General features: G+C 45.3%; 2 protein-coding genes across 2 annotated transcripts in view; both read left to right on the top strand.

Annotated features, from left to right (window-relative positions):
• Positions 1-8475: 8475 nt before the first annotated feature.
• LOC129385807 (keratocan-like) overlaps positions 8476-23123 on the top strand; it is a 59173-nt gene continuing 44525 nt past the window's right edge. The window contains exon 1 of the mRNA XM_072289495.1: positions 8476-9543. Within this exon, the coding sequence (XP_072145596.1) occupies positions 8656-9543 (888 nt within the window). The 5' untranslated portion in view covers positions 8476-8655. The remainder of the gene's footprint in view (positions 9544-23123) is intronic.
• The window catches only part of LOC126534620 (protein toll-like), a 30097-nt gene continuing 24274 nt past the window's right edge, over positions 17301-23123 (top strand). Inside the window, exon 1 of the mRNA XM_050181889.3 lies at positions 17301-18139. Within this exon, the coding sequence (XP_050037846.3) occupies positions 17407-18139 (733 nt within the window). The 5' untranslated portion in view covers positions 17301-17406. The remainder of the gene's footprint in view (positions 18140-23123) is intronic.

Below are 23123 nucleotides of genomic sequence, written 5' to 3'. Positions count from 1 at the left end.
GCCCCCTGATACGCTTTCTGTCTACTGAAGAAGCGACGAGATTTAACGGGATTCACTTCACCGAGGACGTGGGGCGTCGGTTAGGTTACAATTTGGCAGTGGTAGCAAAGCCGCGCACAACAGAATACTGTCTGCTAGCAATAAATAATTTTATTTCTTTGGTGCATTCGATCGTTAGCCTGCGAGGCAACTCATGACGACCGGGCTTTATCGTCGACTACCTGGGTCGCTGTGTATCTCATCGCTACGCTTGCGTATTGCTTCACATTTTGGCAGCAGCAGTAGACCGGCGCGAAACATACTCAGCTACTTTTCGAGCATTTTATTTGTTCAGGGAAGTTTGTGTATTGCCCTATTTTTGGATAGTTGAATACGAGTGCAACTGTATGTCACATTAGTGTGGTTTTGACTATGTCTGCGTTTGCTGTACCCTATTTTTCTTCACAGATATATGGACGACAGAGCGCGATACAAGAAGTTCTGATCTTCCTTGTATTTCTTTTTTCTTGGGGGGGGGGGGGGGGAGGGGGGAGTCTGCCGATGCTACGGCGGAGAGGAGAGTACTGTTCTCTGAATCTTGCAAGACTTAGCAACAGCCTACCATCTGAACACGCAAATCTAGGCCCAAACTTTCAAGAGAACTCCGCACAGAAAACTTGATCGAGTTTGCGTTTTCTACCGGACTACATCATAAACCTCGAGAACGCTGCCTGCTAGCTATGGCTTGCACGTCGAATACATCATTTGTGTGCCCCTTCCATTTTGATTGGTTGCGTCTTCCTTCAGAGCAGAGAAGGCAACCAGAACTACGTCTCTTTAACTTTTCTGCTTTTCTCTATATATGGGATTATTTGGCTCGGGGAGCAGCCTTAACGCTTTAGGTTACAAATATTGCTGAAAGTGACAATGAAAAACGGAGACTTGGCACAGAAACATTATATTGACGCAAAAAAAATCCAACCACATTAAACTCCACTTTGCAGTTATACAAGTGTTCTTTGTTGCTGTGATACCCATTGACCCAGGTTGCCTTGGAAGAGGTTCATTAAAGAGCGACGGATACCTACAGCACACACCTCGTGGCCCGTGTGGCACATGTTTTCTGACTTCGATATTTTCAGCATTCGTCCGCGAGAACAGCCAGATACAGAAGAAGACTCTGCGGACACCACTCACCGTGGGAATCGACGTAAGCGAAGCTTTGTATGCTGTTTGCTTTGATTGGCGATAATTAGCGGTGATGTTCGCGGCGAATATGTAATTTTTTTCCGCGTTTACTCCGATACGAAAGTGGTGAGTTGATGTTTAACGTTACCTTGCGTGCACCACTGCTGTTTGTCGGCGTGGTCCACACAACACACATGAAAAGGTGCTTGCTGGAGACGTTGTTGTGCGTCTTTGTTCATTATTCCTGAGAGGGCTAACAATTATCATCGCTTCCCATGGCACACCACATTGTGGCAGCTGCGGTCTGCATCACTGTTCGCTGTGTATATAGTGAAGACGCTCGTGTTCCGCGTGATGCTTCTTTCGGGCCTGGGTGCCCTCGACGAAGAGTGCACGCTTCGGAGCCATTTTACTGGCGTGTGTTTACGTGATCCTTCTCCATACGTGCCCAGCTCGCTGTTGAGACGCCAACTCCAAGTGGTCTCTTCAGGCTATGGACGATTCTAGTGTTTCAAAGAGCACGCGATCACCACAGCTCAGCACCTGTATCTTTGTCGTATTGCAAAGCACGCACAGCAAGTGCCATACGCAAAAACTGTGAAACGCCTCCATCGCGGCACCGGCCGGGATGGATGGATGGATGTTATGAGCGTCCCCTTTGGAATGGGGTGGTGGGTTGCGCCACCAAGCTCTTGGTATTATACTGCCTAATGTCCTACCTATGTTAAACAATGAAACAAACAAAAAAAAACGCTATGAACTACGACGCCCAAATTTTTTGATCCCCTATTGCGATCTGTGCTTTTCTACGTCTCCGTTTTTTGTCGATTCCCTACTTTTCTTCCACCAATCCTCCTATCGCCTCTTACTAATGCCTATTACGGACATGTTTGCTTTACCACTGCTCCCGCTGAACCCAAGGGCTTCAAGGAGGCCAGTGGTGCCTAAATCGGCCGCTGGGTAGACGTCTTCACATTCTAATAAAACATGCTCCGTCATTTCCCTAGCTTTGCCGCAGCAAGGACACGCTTCTTCTTCCTTCTTATATCTCGCTTTATAGGTGCGTGTCCTAAGGCATCCCGATCTCGCTTCGAAAAGTAATAAGCTTCGCTTTGAGTTATCATAAATGGTTTCGTTCCTGATTTCGTTTTTTCCTCTTAAGTAGTTACTAATGGTAGGTTCCTTTTTCATTGCCGCCACCCATGAGCTTATTTCAACCTCTCTGATTTTCCGCTTGACCTTCTTTGTTGCTGTGTTGCCCACCATACAGGCCGCATACTTGCTGGTAAGCTTCCTAGTTCTTTTCTTCAACTGTAAATCATTGTTTTTCCTGTACAGATACCTGAACACCCTCCCAGCCCATTTATTTCTTCCATATTTCTCAGCCATTCTTCATACTCAATTTTACTGCGAGCTTCCCTCACTTCAAAACTAGTCCAGCCCATATCAACCTGCACAGCTTCGTTTGTAGTCTTCCCGTGAGCGCCCAATGCGAGGCGATGCACTCACTTTTGGTTCACGTCGAGTCCTGATTGTAACCCTGACTTAAAGCAAACAACTGCATTTCCAAAAGTAAGTCCTAGAACTATTACACCTTTCCACATACCTCGGAGGACCTCGTACCTATTGTATCCCCACAGCGCTCTGTACTTCACGATGGCTGCATTTCTCTTCCCCTTTACTATTATGGTTTTTTCCTGTATTTCGACATATCTATTACCTTCGTTTATCCATATACCAAGGTATTTATATTCTGTTACCCGAGGTATTTCTTGGCCCTGTATCTCCACTGTCTGTTCACTGTTTTCATTGAATACCATAACACCCGATTTTCTAACACTAACTTTCAAACCTGTATTGTTACCTTCCTGTCCGCAGATATTAGCCAGACGTTGCAAATCACTCTGCTTATTAGCTAGCAACACAATGGCGTCCGCATAAAATAAACCTGGGAGTCGCTGCTGTACTACTGTACCCACCTGTTTATATGAGAGATTAAACCCGATATTACTTTCTTCTAGCGCGCTCTCCATCCTCACCATGTATATCATAAACAGCAGCGGGTATAAAGGGAACCCCTGCCTCAGTCCCTTGTTGATATGAATGTTCTCCTTGCTCCTTATCCCTTCCCATTCAACGCAAACGGTATTTTCTAGGTAAATCTCTCTCAAAAGCTGTAGACAACCGTTACCTAAGCCTTCCCCTTCCAGAATATCCGACAAAATATTGTGGTCTACGTTGTCGTAGGCTCCTGTAATTTCTAAAAAGGCCACATACAACGGTCTGCTTTCTGCTTTCGATATTTCAATACACTGAGTAAGAACCAACAAGTTATCATCCAAACGCCTACCTATTCTGAAGCCATTCTGAAGCTCTCCCAAAATGCCATTATTCTCTGCCCATGCTTGAAGCTTTAATTTGATTGCCTGCATTGCTAGCCTGTATATTACCTATGTAATGGTGAGCGGTCTATACGAGTGAATTCTGTCTTTCTCCCCCTTGCCTTTATAAATTAAATTCATTCTACTTTGTCGCCAACTGTCTGGTATTCGTCAATCTTTTAAAGTTTCTTCCGCTGCTTTCATCAGAACTTCCTTCCTTTTTCGTCCTAGTTCCTTAATCAGCCCAACGGGAACCTCGTCCAGCCCTGTGGCTGTGCGCTTAGGAATTTCCTCTTCCGCTTTCTTCCAGTTTCAATTTGTCAGCAGCAGCTCCTTTTCCACTTGGGTCTCTTTCATGCTCTTTTTTTCTTCAAATACAACCTCGTCATTGCCTTGGAAAGATTCGGTTGTTACTTTTCGGATGTAATTTATTGTCGCTTCTCCTTTCAGTCTGTTTTCATCTTCGTCTAGGATATGTTGTTGTATTGTTGTTGACTTCCTGCTTAATAATTTTATGTGGTTCCAAAATATTCTAGGTGCGGCCTTCTTTTTCTCACGTATTTCTGACAACCAACGTTCACTTTCACGTTTTAAGTTTGCTTGCACCAGTATTTCAACCATATATTTTTTCTCTGGGTATATTTCCCATTTACTGGTTACTTCATCCTGCGGCAACTGCGCCTTCTTTGCCTGCCTGTGCTCTCGAGATGATTTCTGTCGTTCCGCGATCGCTTCTCGTATCTCCTTGTTCTACCAGCTTTTCGGTTTCTTTTTTTTTCCTTTCCAACGAACATGTCGTTTCTGTTTCCGTATTTCTGTCGTTATTACACATAGAAGCTCACCATATTCCCACTCTTTTCTTGGCCATTTGCCAAGTTCTTCCTCAACTCTAGTGACTATATTTGCTATTTGTTCAGCATTCAAATTTGGACTGGCCATTTTGCTCAGCTTGCTCTCTTTCCCAACTACTTATCCCATTTGTAAAATGATGCATTTATGGTCGCTCCCTATGCTGCTATGCCATTTCTCATCAATAACCATTTCTCTCAACTTCTCATGAATTCCTTCTGTCCTTCTGTGTTCTGAATTCCTTCTGTCGTGCTCCTACCTCGCCGTGCTGGCAATCAATGGTTGATTGCCGGTTTTCCACTTCCCACGTGATCTGCTCTGCACACTTGGGTCCTCTGTTTATGATAACGAGGTCATGTTGCTCACAAAGGTACAAAGGTCTAGCATTGACTTCCCGTTATTGTCGGTATAGCCATATAAATCCTGTATGTGGGCATTGATGTCCCCTAATAGGACAATTTCAGCACCATTCCCGAAACCCTTAATATTGGCGCTAGTGCATTCCACTAACTCTTTATTCTTCTCTGTGTAATTTTTTCCGGTCCACAAATACGTAACGCCCAGTCAAGTTTCTTTCCCACTCATTGTACCTGATAACCAAAGATGCTCTTGACATTGTGAATTTACTCTTTTCCATTTGGCTCCCTAATAGATGAGCATTCCGACTCCCCCTCCCTTTCCTTCCGGCTTAATTCTTTTGTACCCTTCCCAAACATAATTCTCAATCACTGGCGGCTCTTCTGAGTCTCTAAGCTGCGTTTCTGTAACCGCATACACCCCTATTTGTTCTCTATGTAACTGCTCCTCAATCTCTGCCCACTTTTCCTTTCTTCTGCCGCCCTGCATGTTTATGTAGCCTATTGCATGGCGAGCTTTTTTTGTTGCTTTCCTCCTTTTTCTGTTTTCGACGGCGATGCTCTTCTGATGTTCCCCTAGGGGACCTTCTTCATTACTATCTACTATGCCCTCCTGAGCGCCCGCGGGCCCCCTAAAAAAGCAATAGCGCGACCACGAAGTCGCCAGCCCACTTCTCGTACCAGCCTGTAATTGAAGTGGATCCCGTCTCGTTTAAAACCACCACAGCTTCTCACGTCCCTGTTTACTTCGACAACCTCGAAGCCTTTCTGTCAGCTCATTTTCCGTATTACATTAGCAGCCACTACGGCTCTTTGTACGTGACTGTCACGTACAGGCACCTCCGGCACCGTGCACACCACGATCTGCACCTGAGGGGATAGCTCGCGCAAGTCGCCCACCCCCTTCGCCAAGCACTGAGCTAGCCCTGGCCCTTTCCTCTTTAGGACGTCACTTAGCCCACCTGCTACTATAACAAGGTTGCGCACGTAGGCATTTTCCCGCGAGCTTTTCTTTTGCTCGCTCCATGACAGAACCCACTGCCCGCCCTGGAAATGTCCCTACCGCCACTCTTTGGTCGGCTTTCACCCTATCCACAATTGCTTTTGAGCCCCCAGCCAGGTTTGAGGCGCCAGCGATAATCACCCTTTCACTCTCTCCTACCTCGCCGTGCTTCCCTTTGTCCTTTTCCGCGTGATTCGGGCTCGACAAGGGACATTGTCCCCTGGGCTCCTGCTTTTTCCGCGTGGCGGCCTCAAGGTGGGTGCCGCTCTTTCCAGCGAACCCTTCATCACCCTGCATGCGTTCCACGTATTTCGCTGACACCCCCTCGCCTGTCGCGTCGGGGGTCTGCGTTCCATTGTCACGCACACTTTCGTTCACAATGGCGGCCCTGTTCAGCCTTTCCTCGGCTGCTTCGAGACTCTTTTCGACTTCCTTCCGTGCATCACGCTCACTGTTTAGCTCATTTTTGAGCTCTTGCAATTGTTTCAGAAGCTCTTCCTGGTAAACCTCCATTTTCTGCAGCCTAGTATCGACATCACATTGTGTGCCGGTTGATTCAGTGCCCTCTCCGTTGTCATCCGTCTCCTCATCTGCCTTGAGGGACCCCTGCGCACTGCTTGCTTTAGCGTCTTTCTCGCCATGTATTGCACGCCTTTTTGCAAATACTACAATACTATAATAATGCTAATACTGATGCAAATACTATAATACTATATGAATGCAGAGCGCATGCCTTTTAGCAAAGACCGATAAGCACAGGATCCAAATCCTCAAAATGTTGCAAAGCAACTCTCGCCACTGTTTGCAAACCAATCAATGCCGCGGAGACCGAAGGTACGACACGCTCTCGCACGCGCTCAACCACGTGGCCACGCTGTCACTTTTCTACCAAAACACGCACAGTAAAACCACTAATAGTTATTTGTCTTGCCCCTTCCAAGCTATCATTTAAAGAGTACAAACACTCAACGTCCCACCCGGCTGCACGTGTTGGAGCACGTGGCACGAAAGGACTCTTTAACCATCCTGCAAGAACAAATGTATACGAAGCACACCCGCGCACCCGAAATACGAGACAAAAAAAAAGGAAAGAAAAAGAAAACCACCCAATGACTACTTAAACGCAAAAAATCAGCAAATAAAAACAGAAGCAAGCTCAAAGCATGCCGAAAAACTTATTTCGTTGCCCCCACGGAGCCCCGAAAAGCACGCCCATTCGCCACAAAATCCAAACAGGCCCGCTGGCAGGATGCGCGGATACGAGCGCCATCTGGTGGTGTCGGAAGAAACCCAGCGATGTGCGCAAGCAGGACCACACCAGCAGTACCCGGGAGGTCGGGAGAATAGGCAAAGAAAGCATCGCTTTAAAGACTCGGTTGAGTGAAACAAGAATGCCTGACATTCCAGCTGAAATTGCTACGATAACACACGGCATGTTTACAATAACACAGCGCTGCCGTGTGCCACAATAACACACTGCAACAGGAGAGTAACTGGAACACCCGTCTATTTCCTCCCACAATTTGGGAAATAATATCTGGAGACTGGTGCTCCCCTCAAGATTCATTTGAAGTGGATACGTCTCACAAACTCATCGGCTACAATTCGTAATTTGCAATATGTACCGTAAAGTAGCTATTTAAGAAAATAATTACTGAATTTTTGTTTCATTGGTCGTGCATGTGTTTCTATTTCTCATGCCGGTTATGACCGCCTTTTGGAATAGTCTATCCGAAGGACAAGTTGTTACACTCCGCGGCAGATAACATTTAAAAATGTTCTGAACGGGAAAGTGATCACACCGAAAAGCAGGCAAATCACTGAGGAGCATGGGTCGGATCTAACAGAACATATAGAAGTTTGGAATATAGCGAATAGCTTGCCTAAATGTGGTGAAGAAGCTCAGATGCAGTGAATACTTTAAAACGAGCAGGGTACAGGGAAAAGGTTGTGCCGAAGCGTTTGCAAAGTCCTTCGTGGATTTCATGCATTGGCGAAGCAGATGGCCAGGATTTTCAAAAGCTGTTAGAAACTCCCTTATACAGCAACTTTGCGTCTTTAGTTTACGAGTTGCTCAGCTCTTTAAACACCTGCGAAATCATTTTTTTTTCTCTTTATATTTTTCGAGGGAGGAGGGGTGAGAGAAGTACAATAGTGGTTTCTTCTTTAAATTGATACAGACAAGAAGAGTGCCAGAGAGGATTACGATAGAGAACTAAGTAATATGGTATGAATTCATCTCGCGGCACGTGCAGCGCTCTGGCAGAAATCGAAAAAACTAGCGAAGCGTACACGACACGTCTGAAAGTGGATTTTGCTCGCTGTGTGCGTAGCTGAAGAAATAAATATGTAGATACCATCGGCCGACACTTCGGCGCGATTTCCATAGCGTACATCCTTCCGCGTTGATTTCCTGCGCCCCTCGCTAGCCTTGACAGAGGGCTGGTCTTCCGCCACTTTCGTCATGGCAAGAAATCACAAAGCGGTCGACTGTTTCCGGCCATGCCGGACGTGAACAGATCCAATAAGAATAAAATAAAAAACACATTCAGAGGAACTCGTAGCTGGCGCCGATGTACCGTTTCATTTTCTCCTCACTTTCAGATGTGGAGAGTACGTAGAACGCGCGAATTAGCTTCATCCATGTCCCGAATTCATGAAAACATGTCGAGCTTAGGAGATTAGACGACGAGCGGGTGGTTGTGCTTAGCGCTTGTAGCTCTCGCCAAATTAGTAAGGCACGGCAAGTACGGCTCACAGACCGTGTGCTTGTTGACGTTCTCATAGAAAGTGCACCGAGAGTGCTTATGGACAGCGTGTTGCGAAGGACAACTCAGCCAAAGTTTCGTGTGAACAATCTCCGTACTACCCCTAATCTGCTCTTCGAAGAACAGTTTTCATGGACGAGAAAGTGCGGGTGCATCGAATTAGCTCTCTCCGAGACCCTTTGCTCTGTGCTGCTGCGAACAAATGCAAAGCCCATCTAAACAGCGTAGTGCTGGAGGTTCAGTCTAGGGGGCAGCCTGCGCTGTGGCGGAAGAAAGTGGATTTGAACGTGCCCCAGTCAACACCAATGCGTCGTCGTCGTGTTGCTAAGATCTTATTAGTGCTCATGTTGACATGTACGGTGTGCTTATCCTCCAATGATAAATGGCCCAGACCAAAGACAAAATGTCCGTTGCTTGAACGCTGTACCTGCAAGTTTAAGAGGGAAGGCGCCGTCACTTGGTGCGCGAATATCTCCAACGCCAGCGAAGTTGATTCTGACATGGCCAAGCTGCAGGGCGTCATGTTGAGAAGACTGTCGTTATCGAACATCGACATCGCCGATCTTCCAGTCACCTGGTTTCGAAACCACTCGATGATGTTTCTGGATATCCTCCACTGCGGTCTGCGCGACATCAAGGAAACAGCGATTAGTGGCATAACATACCTACTGCACTTACGACTGGACAAGAACGAGCTAGAGAGTGTTCCCGCTAGCTTGACCATTGCAAAGCGTTTACTTTGGCTCAAGGTCAGATGGAACCGGATTAAGCACCTCGAAGGCATGCTGAGACTGCTGGAATTGAAGGAGCTTGACCTTAGCTACAACGAAATTGAGACGATCAGCGAAGATTACCTCCAGGGTTTACCAAACCTCGAGGACTTTCTCTTGACCACCAACAAGATCAAGCACCTGCCGCGGAATCTTTTCAGAAACACAACGCGGTTGAAAACGGTGAAGCTTAGTAATAACCAACTTTCCTCGATAGACGGCTTGTTTGATCGACTGCACCACTTGGAGGTAAGACTATCTTTCTAAGTGATCAGGGCATCTGACGTCACATTTTATAATATCAGTGACTGTGTTGTGATACCGGCTTTACACGAGACGCACAATTAAACACTTTGAGTACTTCAGACGAAAGGGTACCCGCCGTGGTGTCTTAGCGGCTTTGGTGCTGCGGTATAAAGCGCGGGGTCGCGCGATCGAATCCCAGCAGGGGCGGCCGCACTTCGATGGGGGCGAAATGCAAAAACACCCGTGTCTCGTGCATTGAGGGCACGTAAAAGATTGCCAGGGGCTCAAAAATTAATGCGGAGTCCTTTACTACCGCTTGCCTCATAATCAAATTGTGGTTTTGGCCCGTAAAATCCCAGGTAGAACAAACGATATACATAACGTTTCTATAGCGTTTGTCTGAGACGATAAAAACAGTTTAAAGAAGAGACAACTTCGCTGGTAAAACGTCGTATATGTTTGCAAACGCCCGGCTTAATTCTTTTTCTGAGTCGATATAGAACGAGTCTTCGAAGCGTACTCAAAAAGCTGTTCTGGAAATAGGATTGGGAAAGACACAAATGATACGTTTGCCAGAGCTATTCATATATGATTTCTAAGCGCTTTTAGGACGATATCAAGAATTTGGTGTAGAAGTCGTGTTCAAAGGTTTACGGCAACCTGAAGCTCGTTTTCGCGGGTTCCAGATGAGTCAAATTGCAGCAGAGCTCCTGGTGCAGTGCCAAGCACTGTTGTCTACAGAGTCCGACGCATTTTTATATTTATTTAATTGATTTATTTGGTTTACAATACATGATTGTCACGATGCCTGGGGCAAAAGGTGTCACTATATAGTTACCTAACTAGTCCTCTAGGACCATATTAGCATTCATTCTGCAAAATGTTCCCGTACAAGAGTGAAATTAACATATCAAGTCAATGTTATTGAACACGTCCACAAAAATGAATTCCGAATACCGCTTTTGGTATGCAGCAACGATGCTTACTACCAAAATGGGAATGAAATCCCGCAAAGAAAAAATGGTAGCTTCTTCACAAGCGGCGAGGACAGGGCAATTGTGCGAAGAGCGCACGAAACGTGAAGGTGATGACAAAGCAACGCTTCATTGAAAAATAAATGCATATGCAAGGTTTGAGCAAAATGTATGACAAATGCAAAGTAACTCGAAATAAAACCCCATGAACAATTACTAAAACTCTCAAAAACAATCATTAATTGACTGGCAACTGTTGAACAGTGACTAGTACTTACGTAAACAAAATTCGTGAACACACATAAAATGATGAACAGCAAAAACACGGAATGCGCTAAAGTTTGTTATGTAGCGCAGTAAAGACCACATGCTTCCATATGAAGAGAGCAATGGGTTATTTAGAAATTCATATCACAGCAGCTGCAGGAAGTGGACTGAAAAATGCGAGATTGAATCGTATGGTAGCTGCCTCCAAGGAATGTTACCAATAATCTAGAAGCTTGAAAATAACGCAAAAACGAATAACGCCGCATATAATCAAATACCTATCCTGTGCGTGACTAAAACCAAACAAAAGAAACATGTCAAAACTGAAAATATTGCATTTAGGATACCTGGACATATATAATGGTGTGAGAATTAAAACAACCATGAAACCGAAAAGCAACAGTCGTGCGAATATAGTATAGAATGATCAAACGGCGAAATCAGTGTAACAAGTGAGTGCAACTGTAATGTGGTGTACGATGAGACTGAGTAAAGCTACATAAATACAATAATCTTAGCACTCTAGTACACGAAAAATTATTGTGTGGGCCTCATATTAGAAACTTACATAAATCTATAAATGAACTGGAATGCACTGGAAGCTGCACTTCTATAACCAAGGAGATGATGGATTAGTTTTATTGGACCTTATATTGGACTTGATTGGATTTTATGGACTTTATTGTGGTCCTTTTGGGCGCGCGTGGGGACAGAGAGGCGCAGCCTCGCTCACAATAAATACTAATCGGGTTATCTGAAGCGCATTGTGAAACGGGCACATACGCACCACTCTGACAAAACAAAAGGCATAAGGTAGCAACGAATCATTTGCAAGCCAGTGGATACGTTAGTGCACTGTTATGTCACACTTTGCACACATCTCCAGTCTCCTAACGTAAAAAACAAAAAACTGAATGTCAAAATTTATCACACATGTAGGCCTGAACAAGTACTTTACCAGTTCACCCCCGCTTATACATCTCAAAATATTTCGCACACAGTGCAGCCACAGTACCATTGATGAACAGCTTGGAAGCACACCCCTTAACGTTCTGCAGCACCGCTGGCAATGGAACTGCCCTACATGCTAGTACTTCAAATCTTTTCAATGTGCACACACTTGTGGCCCTGGACAGGGATGCCCAGATATTTGCACTGGCGCTCCATTTCGTGGAAGTTGGCACGTATTGTGCACTAACTACTCTGGTAGCTGAAATGTTTCGAATAAAGATGCAATAAGGATATATACGGATAAGGATATATACATATAAGGATATAAAAGGATATATAAGGAACATAAGGATATATACATATATATATATATATATATATATATATATATACAGGCATATACGCGCACTTGCTCTTCACTTGGTGTCTGTGTGCAAAATTTTAGTGCAATGAGGTCCGGAGGCTCGACTTCGTAAGCCTTGATACCGTCTTCACTTGGTACCACTGAACTTTAAGCGCTTGCTAGGTAAGTCGGCAGGCCTACACATTCTTTCAAAATTTTGCAATACGTAATGAAACACATAGCAGCACAATTAAGCTACAATGTGAAAAACATGAAATTTTATTATGACCTATGAAAGTGGCGCGTACACAAAATATGCAACTACAGAACTGTATCAAGGTCACAAAAATCAGCATAAGGAATGCTAACTATAAAATACTATCTCGGATATTGTTTTGAATAGGCTATTCAATGAAATGAGCACATCATATGTAGATTCTAGATAAGTATAGCAAGAATTGAACTGAAATTAGCGACAGATTATGTAATGACAACGTAAATTGTGTTCACTTGCCTTTCCTGTGCTAGCAATTTGAGTGCTTGCATTTCTCAAACGATTAGGAGAACGTCCTTTAAAACAGATGAGGGAATATGCCCCAATTTGTTGGCATGTTCTCCCACTATTTCACCAGGGGCCACTGTGTTGATGCCAGTGGACTGAATGAGAACGATCAGTTGGCACTTGGAAGGGAGCACGAATATTTAAAGGCACTATGCGCTTAATACATTGTCACGTTTTAAGTCACCTGTCAACCGCTGCCTACCAAAAATCCAAAAAGAGCGATGAAAAACAGCAGTTTAGGCAAATATGTCCGTGCTATGAAAGGATGAATTATAGGTGATCTGCAAACGAGTCATGGAACAAACGGCACGCATCTCAGTATAAAGTATATCACTACATCTGGCGGCATTTGATTAGGGCACACGAAATCGCAGTGACGTCAATACCTGGTCACTATCAATTGAGAAACGCACAATTTTATAAAGCAATTACATGTCACGCGCAAGTCGCCCGTCATGAAGAGCAGACATACAAAAGTCGGGTAGGAGAGAATCATATTTATAAAAACGACGCCGACCAATATAGCTATGACACATTATGCGTATGAACTTACGCTGAACATCGTCGTTTCGAATGGAATAGCTAACGGAGACGACATTCCAGGCTACTGACGCGAACTCAAGGCGTGGTGTGACGAGAGAACAGTAAAGAGTGTGCAGACACTCGTATCGATGACATTTTCTTGTTTACCTAGAAATAATGCCAATACGTCTCAATGCGCACAAAACAATTGAAGATACATGCAATCGGAAATCGAGCTTTCAGTCAACAATAACAAGACGGTCTTGCACATGGGCACCATCAGATACTTTTCCGCCAAGAACAGTATAAGTAAACAAAATTGCCTCGTGTTTTCTAGTAAGAGACAAAACACGTTTTCTTAATATTCAGTTTCAGCCTATTGATCAAGCACCATTTCTCGACGTTGCCAATGTCACCTTGCAAACCACGGCAGTTCTCTGAATTCTCAATCTTGCAGATGATGAGCAAAACGTGAACAAGGTGAATGCAGGAGCCAACTTTCCACAAGTCGACTTGTCTTCTTCAAGGCGACATATGCTTTCCTCCCCACAGTATATATAGGTGGGGTTCTTTTAAAGGGGAGAGGGTGTGAGGCGGGAGAACGCGGACAAGAGGGACAATGTGTTAGCGTGTCGAATTGAGAGTAGAGAAACGCTGTGTACAAGGTCATAGCCAGCCCCCCCCCCCCCCCCCCCCCCCCATAACCCGGTCTGTCAACACACGCGCGTTAGCCGGCGTGTCAAGGGCGCCTGACACGACGGCTGACAAAAAAAAAAAAAAAGAAAGGAAAGGAAAGGGGATAAAAAAAAGCGGGGGATACGCCAAGAAATCAAACTAAGTGTTGTTGCCTATAGCTTGAAGTTTAGCATAGCGAATAGATTCTAAAGCTCCCTTTGAAACGTTTATGCCTATTGGTTGCAATGTATTGAACTTATGGATAAGGTATGATTCTCTGTATTTTCTTTCTCGTTCAGAAGGGAAATTTGACTGTAGGATGTAGAGTTTAAGTTCATCAAAGTTATGACCTGGTTGGTTGAAATGCTCGGCGAAGACTTTGGGAAGCTTTTTAGCTGTGTCCGCGCGATGTCCGTTTAATCTGACGTTCGTTGATTCTCCTGTTTCACCGATATATTGTTTCTTACAGAAGGAACATTCAAGCATATAAATCACATCCGAACTTGTGCAAGTGAAGCTAGATTTGACTTCATGTGTATAACTATTTGCGGTGCTTTTAATTTTAATGCCACTTTGAAGGTGCCTGCAGGTATTGCACCTAGGGCGACAACTTGCTTTTATTACGGGGGAATGCGGCTGGCTGACTTTTGCGTGCACTAACACGTCTTTAAAAGAAGATAAGACTTACTTATGTAGACTCCTTCCGACCAATTTTTAGGACGTTTGATGTGAAAATACAGTGAACGCTGGTCGCCTAGCTTTTCGATATTTGGAAACATTTTGAGTGACAGCTTGCTTTGGATATTTCTGCCAAGACCCCTAAATAACCGTAGGGTCACGTGACTCCCCTAAATGAAGCCTTACTACATTATTAGTACAGATTGTCTATTTGAAAACTCGTTAATTAACTCGTAATCCTTCCCGCTCCTCACAAAACCTAAAGATGAAGTTTCATGTTCAATATCGCTGATAAACTACTGCTTATACCCACATGATTTTTATATATTATGGACATTATTACTTTTAATTTAGGACCGTAGTATTATTTCACGGATTTGTAAGCGGCAAATTGTTTTTTAATGAAGAACAAGTATATTTAATATGACCTTGCGTAACCTTGGTGAAACCATTCTATACATGTAATGCTTCGCCTTAAGGGTGGGCGCACACATCACCTAGCTGACGATAAAGAAATAATTTACGGGAGACGTTCATCCACCAAAATTTGCTGCACGCCTCATATCGTACTCATACGCTGCGGCGCATTGAAATCATAAAGCATTTTTGCATGCTTTGAAGAAAGGCCGCAAAATACGAAGAAAGTATCGCACGGCTACAGGCGCGTCACTTATCGTAGGCTTTTGCGGGCTTCTTATCAGGCCTGGAAAAACGTTTTTTTTAATCTAGCACGTATAGGGCAAGGGAAAGATGTACCGGGAATTTTTCAAGAGTGCCTACAATTTCTGGATTGACAGTTTGACCTGTTGAGTTTCACGTACGTAGAAACGCTACGTGCGCGAAGATCTTGCCGGATCTAAATACGTATGCGCCGAACGCAGGGAGACCCTCCGCGTCTCACGTATGCACGTGAAATCTGTACCCCTGCGTCACGCGTGCCACGTGTGTGCGACGGGCTTTGCGAGCTACCAGGCAGAGAACGCAGCACAAGCCGGGCTCGGACGCGCAGTTCGCGAAGGGCGAGAAACACGTGATTGCTCCGATTACGGCTCGTCTTGAACCAGCTTGGCGGGAGCAGCGTTCCCGTATGCCGGCTTGAAGGCGCCAGTAGACCACACGGAAGCAACGATCTCAACGTTTGCCAGGCCTACCTTGCGCCAGCAGACTCTTGCCTACGCGAACCGATGGATGCGGCGCGTAGCGCACGTAGAACTGTCGCGTTTACGTACGCAAAACTTCCGCGTACGTAAAACTAAAACTGTCGAGTATTTGCCTGATTGAAATATTTGTGAAGTTAAATAATACTGTCATTCACTTAAGTATGCTACGTGATTTGTGTGCGGAAGCATTGTGACTTCTCCAAGTTATCGCCATTAGCTACTTCCTAAGTAGTACAACGTGTTTGCGTTCCGTTCTTCGCTTTGCTTTCTCTGTGTTCGTTAATCACCGTACCGCAACCATTCAGTACTCATCGCGACGTAGCTACGAGTTCATATTAGGATTGCTTCATTACATGCTTCTTGACGTGACACGTGACGTGAAGTCATAGATGAGTATCTCGGAGCCAATCTCAATCCCAATTATCACGTGACCCTGATACTTGACGTCATTCATCGTGACGCGTCCTTAGCATCTCTACTTTATTCAACCCTGAGCCGCACTACTTCACTTTACTTCCCCTTTATTCACTTTACCTTAAGTCACCTTGCACTAACATTAGCCGCCTTTCTCTAACGTCGCAGCCAAACGGCTCCGACGTGACGTGTGCAGTGACACACAAACTAGGCACTTCTTTATTGAGCCAGATCTCGTGTCGCACCGCGAAGGCTTGGGTTCGATTCCCACACAGACCCAAATGTATAAACTTTCCTTTTCAAGGCGAGTAATTTACTTCGTTTGCAGGAAGCTCCCCGAGAAATGTGTCGTCAATTCGAGCATTTCTCGAAGTGTTCTTACTCGTTACGCAGTCGGCCATTTTTGGTATCATCGCTTGATCACGCTGGCTGCTGGGTGCATATTAGTCATAACGCTTCCGCATTAATTACTAATCACGTGTTTGGGGAAATACCGCAGATAGACTGAAATGCTCCAAATTACGGCAAACAACATTACCTCGGTTCAGAAAGTTAGGGGGCCCTAGCATATATTAAAATTTTGCCGCAAGTTACGCGGGACATCTTGTATAGCGACATCAGTGGTGTATGTTCTCGATACATTCGGGTTTTACTATACGACTGCCTACAGTGAACGGTGTAAAAGACAATTGACGTCAAACAAGTTTCTTGGACCGTGGCAGCTAAGCCCGTGCTATCCCTGCCAATGCGTGACTTCATCGTTTCATCGGTGTTGTGCTGCTCTTTATAGTTTTTATTTGGAACCTATTAAGTTGTGCACTACGGCGCCATACTATCTTCTCTGTGCATTAGATGACACATGGAGGCCATCCTCTACCCCTTTATTTCTGCTGTAAAATAGAATCCACTTGTGCTCGAGAGGGCACCCATGTGGCCGTAGGTTGATCTTTCAACGGCAGGAAAGGCTAAAGATTAAAACAGGGCAACGTTACCTAATCGAAACTATTTGTATTGCACATCACAAGCATCTTCCGCACTATCCGATAGCAAAATATGGTCGGTCCGTTGAAGGTGTGCTGTAAAAATTCTATAGGTTGATTTTTACTGTTGTTGAGGGTTCTTGAATTTAACCCATAAGAATCAAAGTTGTGGTTACATGTTGACACGGTCTTATTTCCATTTCAGGTTCTTCACCTCATGCACAATTTGATACGTGACGCCGACAGCCTTGTCAAATCAAAATTGCCCAACTTGAAGAAAGTTCGTCTCGACGAGAACAACTTAAGTGTCATTACCAAATTCGCACCATCAAACTTCCGAATGAGAGAGCTCAACTTGCGCCAAAACTCCATCACAAGGATAGAGTCCAGTGCTTTTATGCCCCTTACAGACTTGGTCATTCTAAACCTAGCTCACAACAGCATTTCATATGTGAACGAATCGATTTTCTCATTCAGCTCAAAGCTGGAATATCTAAACTTGTCTAGAAACAAGCTAATTACTCTAACGGGAGCGTTCAATCGTGTGCGCCAAATCAGGGGCTTACAACTCTCGTTCAACCATATAGATAACATCACTGGTGTCTTGAGTGGCCTAAGTCGGCTCCGAAAGCTCTCATTTAGAAACAACCTGCTTAGTTGCATTCCGGATGGAACCTTCAGCGACAACGGCGACTTGCTGACCCTTGATTTGGCTTCAAACAACATCCGGTGGCTAGGAAGGGATGCTTTCAAGGGTCTCTTAACACTACGCCAACTGCGCCTGCAGAGTAACCAACTACTTTCTCTGAACGGGTCAGTGAGAGGTTTGCCTAAACTGGAATACCTGGGCCTGTCTTTCAACGTGCTGCAGGTGGTGGAAAGTGGGGAGTTTGAAAATGACGCCGCTTTGACTACCATCTCTTTCGCAAAGAACAACATCAGCAGTGTTGAAGGCGCATTCACTGGTGCCACGGCCTTGCGGTCCTTGCACCTCGCCGATAACCGAGTGAAACGACTGCTAAGAAGAGACTTCTCACCCAATATGTCAAGCGAGATGATCATCAAACTCGAAAGTAACGTACTGCTTTGCGATTTCTTTTCTTCAATCCATGATTATAGCTTATATTAGTTGTGTAAAAACACTGCTTCTCGAGGATTTAGTCTGAACGGATAATTGTATCGCCTTCTTTTTTTAATAACTGTATTCACGGAGTTGTTGGTGCTTCTTAGATAACGCCGGCTACTCCTCTTCTGTTGATTCATCATGTGGTAGAGTAAAGTATTCAACAAAGTATGAAGAAGAAAAAAACTTCAGGGACAGAAGCTGCAAATTACGCATACACACAACAAAAGAATATTGTTTCTGAGCAGTCCACAAGCGTTCGAATGTATATGTTGAAGAACACCCGGTGACTCTTTGGAGTAAGAGTCACTGGACGTGACTCTTACCGCAAGCTAGCTTTTCTGTGTGTTTGTCTTTATGGGTCGCTCAGCTTTCCTTCTCTGAAAGATCATCGTTTCGATTGTCCAGCCAGGGTAATGTGATATCTTGTTTTCTTGCCTCGGCATTCTCGTTCGAGTTGAAGTGCCTAATATAGAAACGCTCGCTACGGGAGAATGGAACAAGATCTCCAAGCGGAAACTGCCCGTCCTCAAGGGATGTTCGTGTTGATGAAGACGGCAGTCAAAGAAATGCTCAGGTTAAAATTTAAAGTCCGTGGTAGTATTAAATACTTCAAGGCACACAGTGCCCTGTTCGAAAATGACTCTTACGTGTCCTCAAAATTAAAAAAAAGATATATGTATATACGCTGCGAGCAAACAGGATCACATCCTGCGGTGCTACTGCGCCTAATGTGCACCTTCTCATTCTAGGCACTCACCGCATTCTAAAGTGTCACTGGGGGGAATCAGATGCCGTTAGATGGAACAACATAACGTGCCTGAAACTGCGGCGCGAAACCCTGAAGGAGTTCGATCGGCGCGCTTTGCCTGACACTAGCTACTCGGGTACTGGCGTGCTCACACGAAGGATGAAAGATGGTTACGGTACACGGCCGCTTCTCAGCTTAAGAGCTGAATATGAACAAATAACCTCACACAATGGCGAAAGCTGAAAACAATGAATGTGAGGAAATAGGCCCTCAGAACGGGATGAGCAAACGGTAACTCCGTAGCCATTGTTGTTCGGGCGCTGCAGTGGTGGTAGAGCTGGTGTGATTCGCGGAGAGCGCGGAAAGTCGACAGTGATGCTGGAGTCACCAAGATCTACGAGAAACGAAACTTTGAAATCAAAGAACCGGCATGAGTATGCAGAATGCATCTTTGAGGCGTAGGCGCCCGTGTCGTCCTTGAAAACAGGGTGCGAAGATGGAGGAACGACGCCGAAATTGGTTGGCTCGCTAGGCGAGCCGGCGCATGTGGTGCGTCGCCTTGCTTGGCGAAATGTCGTGAAACTTACTTCGGACTCGCGTCTTAAAGGGACACTAAAGGTTACCAGAAACTCAAGTTAAAGTGGTATAGCAATGTTCTAGAACGTCTAAGGCGTCAATTTAATCGCGAACAGAGCTTTAGTAACCGAGAAATTGAGGTAAATGCATGACACGATTTGAGACCCCCCAGCGACATTCCGGTACTAGCCCGATGACGAAAGGACTCCTCATAATTTGTGTTACTAATACTCAACTACTCGTATTAAAAATATCATTTCATTCGATTATAAGACGGAAAAAAATGCTACTTGTCTACGTCTATTCGACTCTAAGAAAAAATAACATTTTGACGTTACCCTTCAGTAATATGGGTGTTCGAAAGGTTTCGTTTTCGCTCGACTCTGCGCGCTCGACTCTGCGCCGCGCACGCTTTGGAGTTTCAGTACTTTCGTTATCGCGTCGTGCTGTGAGGGTTCTGCTGGCTCGCGACACTTTCATTTGGAACAAGCAGCGAGAATGCCACGTCCATGTGATGTCGTGGGAAGCCCTCGTTGCTTTCCCACTCCGGAGAGCCGGTGTCGAGGCCGCCGTCGTAGTACGCAACGACGCCGGCAGTGCGAGCCCTCAGCAGCAGGTCGCGCTCGTCGGTGCTCAAATCGCTGAAGTTGAGCCCACCATCGCGAGCCAATCTGTCGGTGTCAGGGTCCATTGCGACGAGCGTCGAAGTTTGCGCCATAGAATGAAGTACCAGCTTATGGGCGTCTTGCGCTGGAGTTTGAGGTATAGTAGCGGCGCCTGGTGGCGGTGCGGGAAACGACATCTGGGTCGCGCCAGCTTGGGTCGTATTGAGCCCTGGCTGTGGCGAAGCACGTTTCTAGGCCGAGTTTTGCGTCGATTCGCACTTTTTTATGCCCTGTTGCGAGTGCGAAAAGGCTCGTCACTTCTCACAGACCACGCCGACCACGCTGCGAGCTCGCCGCAGCCTATAGTTTAACGAAAACGGACTCTCCGTGTGCCGTGGGACGTAATGTGGGACGTAATTCGTTTCTCCTTCCGCTAGCCACCATACTCCCGCTTTCGCTCTGCTGTCGGCTCTGTCTTGGCTCTGTTTCTGGCCGCGCGTTTGCGTTTTGCGCAGAAAAGCCGTAGCGCCGTCTGCGGACGCCGTTCTACTCACCGTTGGCGCAACGTCACTATGAGACCATGATGTCAGTACTCCTCGATCGGAGGGCGGGCGATTTGAACTGCGCTAGCGGTACGCGGACGCTTCAGAACGCATTTTCTCTTAAAATAAGTCTCTCCTTGGCACGAAACAAGCCTTTCGAGGTTTCTGTGATGGTATTTCAACAGTCCACGTTGACTTAATAGTAACCTTTAGTGTCCCTTTAAGTTGGCTGCGTTATTAACGACTTTATTTCCCGTCCGAGGGCTCCGATTGAGAATGTGGCGCAAGCGGTGCGGTTGTTAAGCAGAGAGTGGGGCAGAGTAGGACCGGGGTACTGCGCGTGTTCGGGAATGACGGGAACGCCTAATTGCACGGAATTTCCAGGAGCGCTGTATAAGAGCTGACACTCTCTCTCTCTCTCTCTCTCTCTATCTCTCTCTCTCTCTCTCTCTCTCTCTCTATATATATATATATATATATATATATATATATATATATATATATATATATATATAACCTAACGTATATATATATAGGTAGTATAACGTATATAGGTATATATAACCTAACGTATATATATATAGGTAGTATAACGTATATATATATATATATATATATATATATATATATATATATATATATATATATATATATATATATATATATATATATAGGTACATGGCGGATACAGCGAGAAAGTAGGAAAGCAGTGCTTGTTTTTAAGGTGGCTTCTGTTTCCATCACAAATTATTAGCTAGCCTGAATTGACCCTTCGAAAACCAGTAAGGCCGTGTGCTGTGAGATAATTGGCAAAAAAAGTTAAGTTCACGTTCAGTGCTTTCAATGTTAATTTGTTTTAAGGTCGCAAAAATAATTGCAATAAATAATGTCTAAATCCCGGTACGACTACTGCATCTCAATAATTGTTGTAGTTCAGCATTTTAGAACATGCGCTGCTCGTGGGATAAAGTAGAAAAACAATGCAGACATTCATAGGAGGGGGCGTCGCGTGCTTTAACATTTGAGTCTTTCATTGCTGACAGCAGTGGAAAACGGTTCGTGCTTTTTTGCATTACGCTACGTTTCTCATTTATTTTTGTTAAGTAGTATTGGGGAAGCGAGGCCTTCAGAATCCGAGCAAGGTTCGCAAGTGGCATGAGCAAGGGCGCCTTTCTTGCTTGCATCGATCAAATGGAGCAGGACGGGGACGCGATCAAAGGAAGACAGAAACCCGTACAGTGGACAGAGGAGACAGGAATAGACACTTTGTATAAACTCTGTGGATTCCAGCCAGCAACGCGAAGGGTAGACGTCGCCAGAGAGCGTAGGACACGCGAAGGAAGATTGTGGGTGGTGCTGGCTATCTACAGGGCGCATTGAACATTCGCGCATGTTTGGCACTGTTACTATGAGTCAACGGCCGCTTAAAAGAATTCATGCAGCGCGCGCATAGTTCTTGTTATCCGTTTTTCACACACATGAGCTACAGCTTCACCACCAGCTGCGCGTCATTCGCCTAAAGCCTTGTCTGCGGCCGCGGTGACATTTTTTTTTTTTTTTTTGAGGCAAGGATGGTACGTGGTGTGGTCGCGACATGGGGCCCTATAACGTAAAACTATTCCAATCTGTTTTTATTCCATTCTCCTGAGTCAAATGTACCTAACCGCCGACGCAAGCATGAGGCGGTCACCCGCAGAGTTGTCACAACAGATCAATCAAATGCCCTCCTCGTTCATAGGAGGTCACTTTTGTTTGCTTTAAAAACAAATAACACTGCCTACAGTAACCGGTTTGTTTTATCTAATCGGTCAACAAGAGGCGAAGAGTACGCTCAACTGGAGATGAGTTCGATAGGGCCGAGCTACTGCACTCAAAATCGATGACCGGATAAAGAGGGCGGTGCCAGCATCTGCGAATGGTCCGCTTTCCTTCACATAGCTCGCGGCGGCTGGTGGAAAATCACAGCGATATATAACGGAAGCTTAAGAATGACGATAAAACGGATCATCAGCAAAGAAGAGTTGGCAGAACGATGTCGTAAACGTGCCGTAAGTGCTAGAAAACGTTACACGGACACGCAAAAGGTTTTATTAGACGCCGATGAAGACATGCTTGCCAGCAAGTGCGAGTATCCAGTGCCGGAGCGATCGGCGGCAGCCATCTTTTATTCCTTTCGGAACGTGGCAGCCTGCGGCTATTCAGAAGAAAATTAGGTTTTGTTCGGCGTATTAGTGCATCTTTAACGCGTACACGTCGTCACTTTGACGCGGCGAGTTTCAGCGGTTTCGTGACGTCGCGTGACAGTCAGGTGAAGTGGGTGCAGCCCGAAAGCTGTTGACCAATCGCAGAGGTCTAATGGCGAAAAGGTGCCTAATGAGAAATAATAGTTTTACTTTTGTTCTTCGCAGCCATGCATAATCAGTGCGTGCACATCATATCAGAAAGGGAGTAACCGCGGTT

Source organism: Dermacentor andersoni, chromosome 7, assembly GCF_023375885.2.
Source record: "Dermacentor andersoni chromosome 7, qqDerAnde1_hic_scaffold, whole genome shotgun sequence".
Classification (NCBI taxonomy): Eukaryota; Metazoa; Arthropoda; class Arachnida; order Ixodida; family Ixodidae; genus Dermacentor; species Dermacentor andersoni.
The sequence above is the reverse complement of the archived record's forward strand: the minus strand, read 5'-3'. Positions and strand labels throughout refer to the sequence as shown.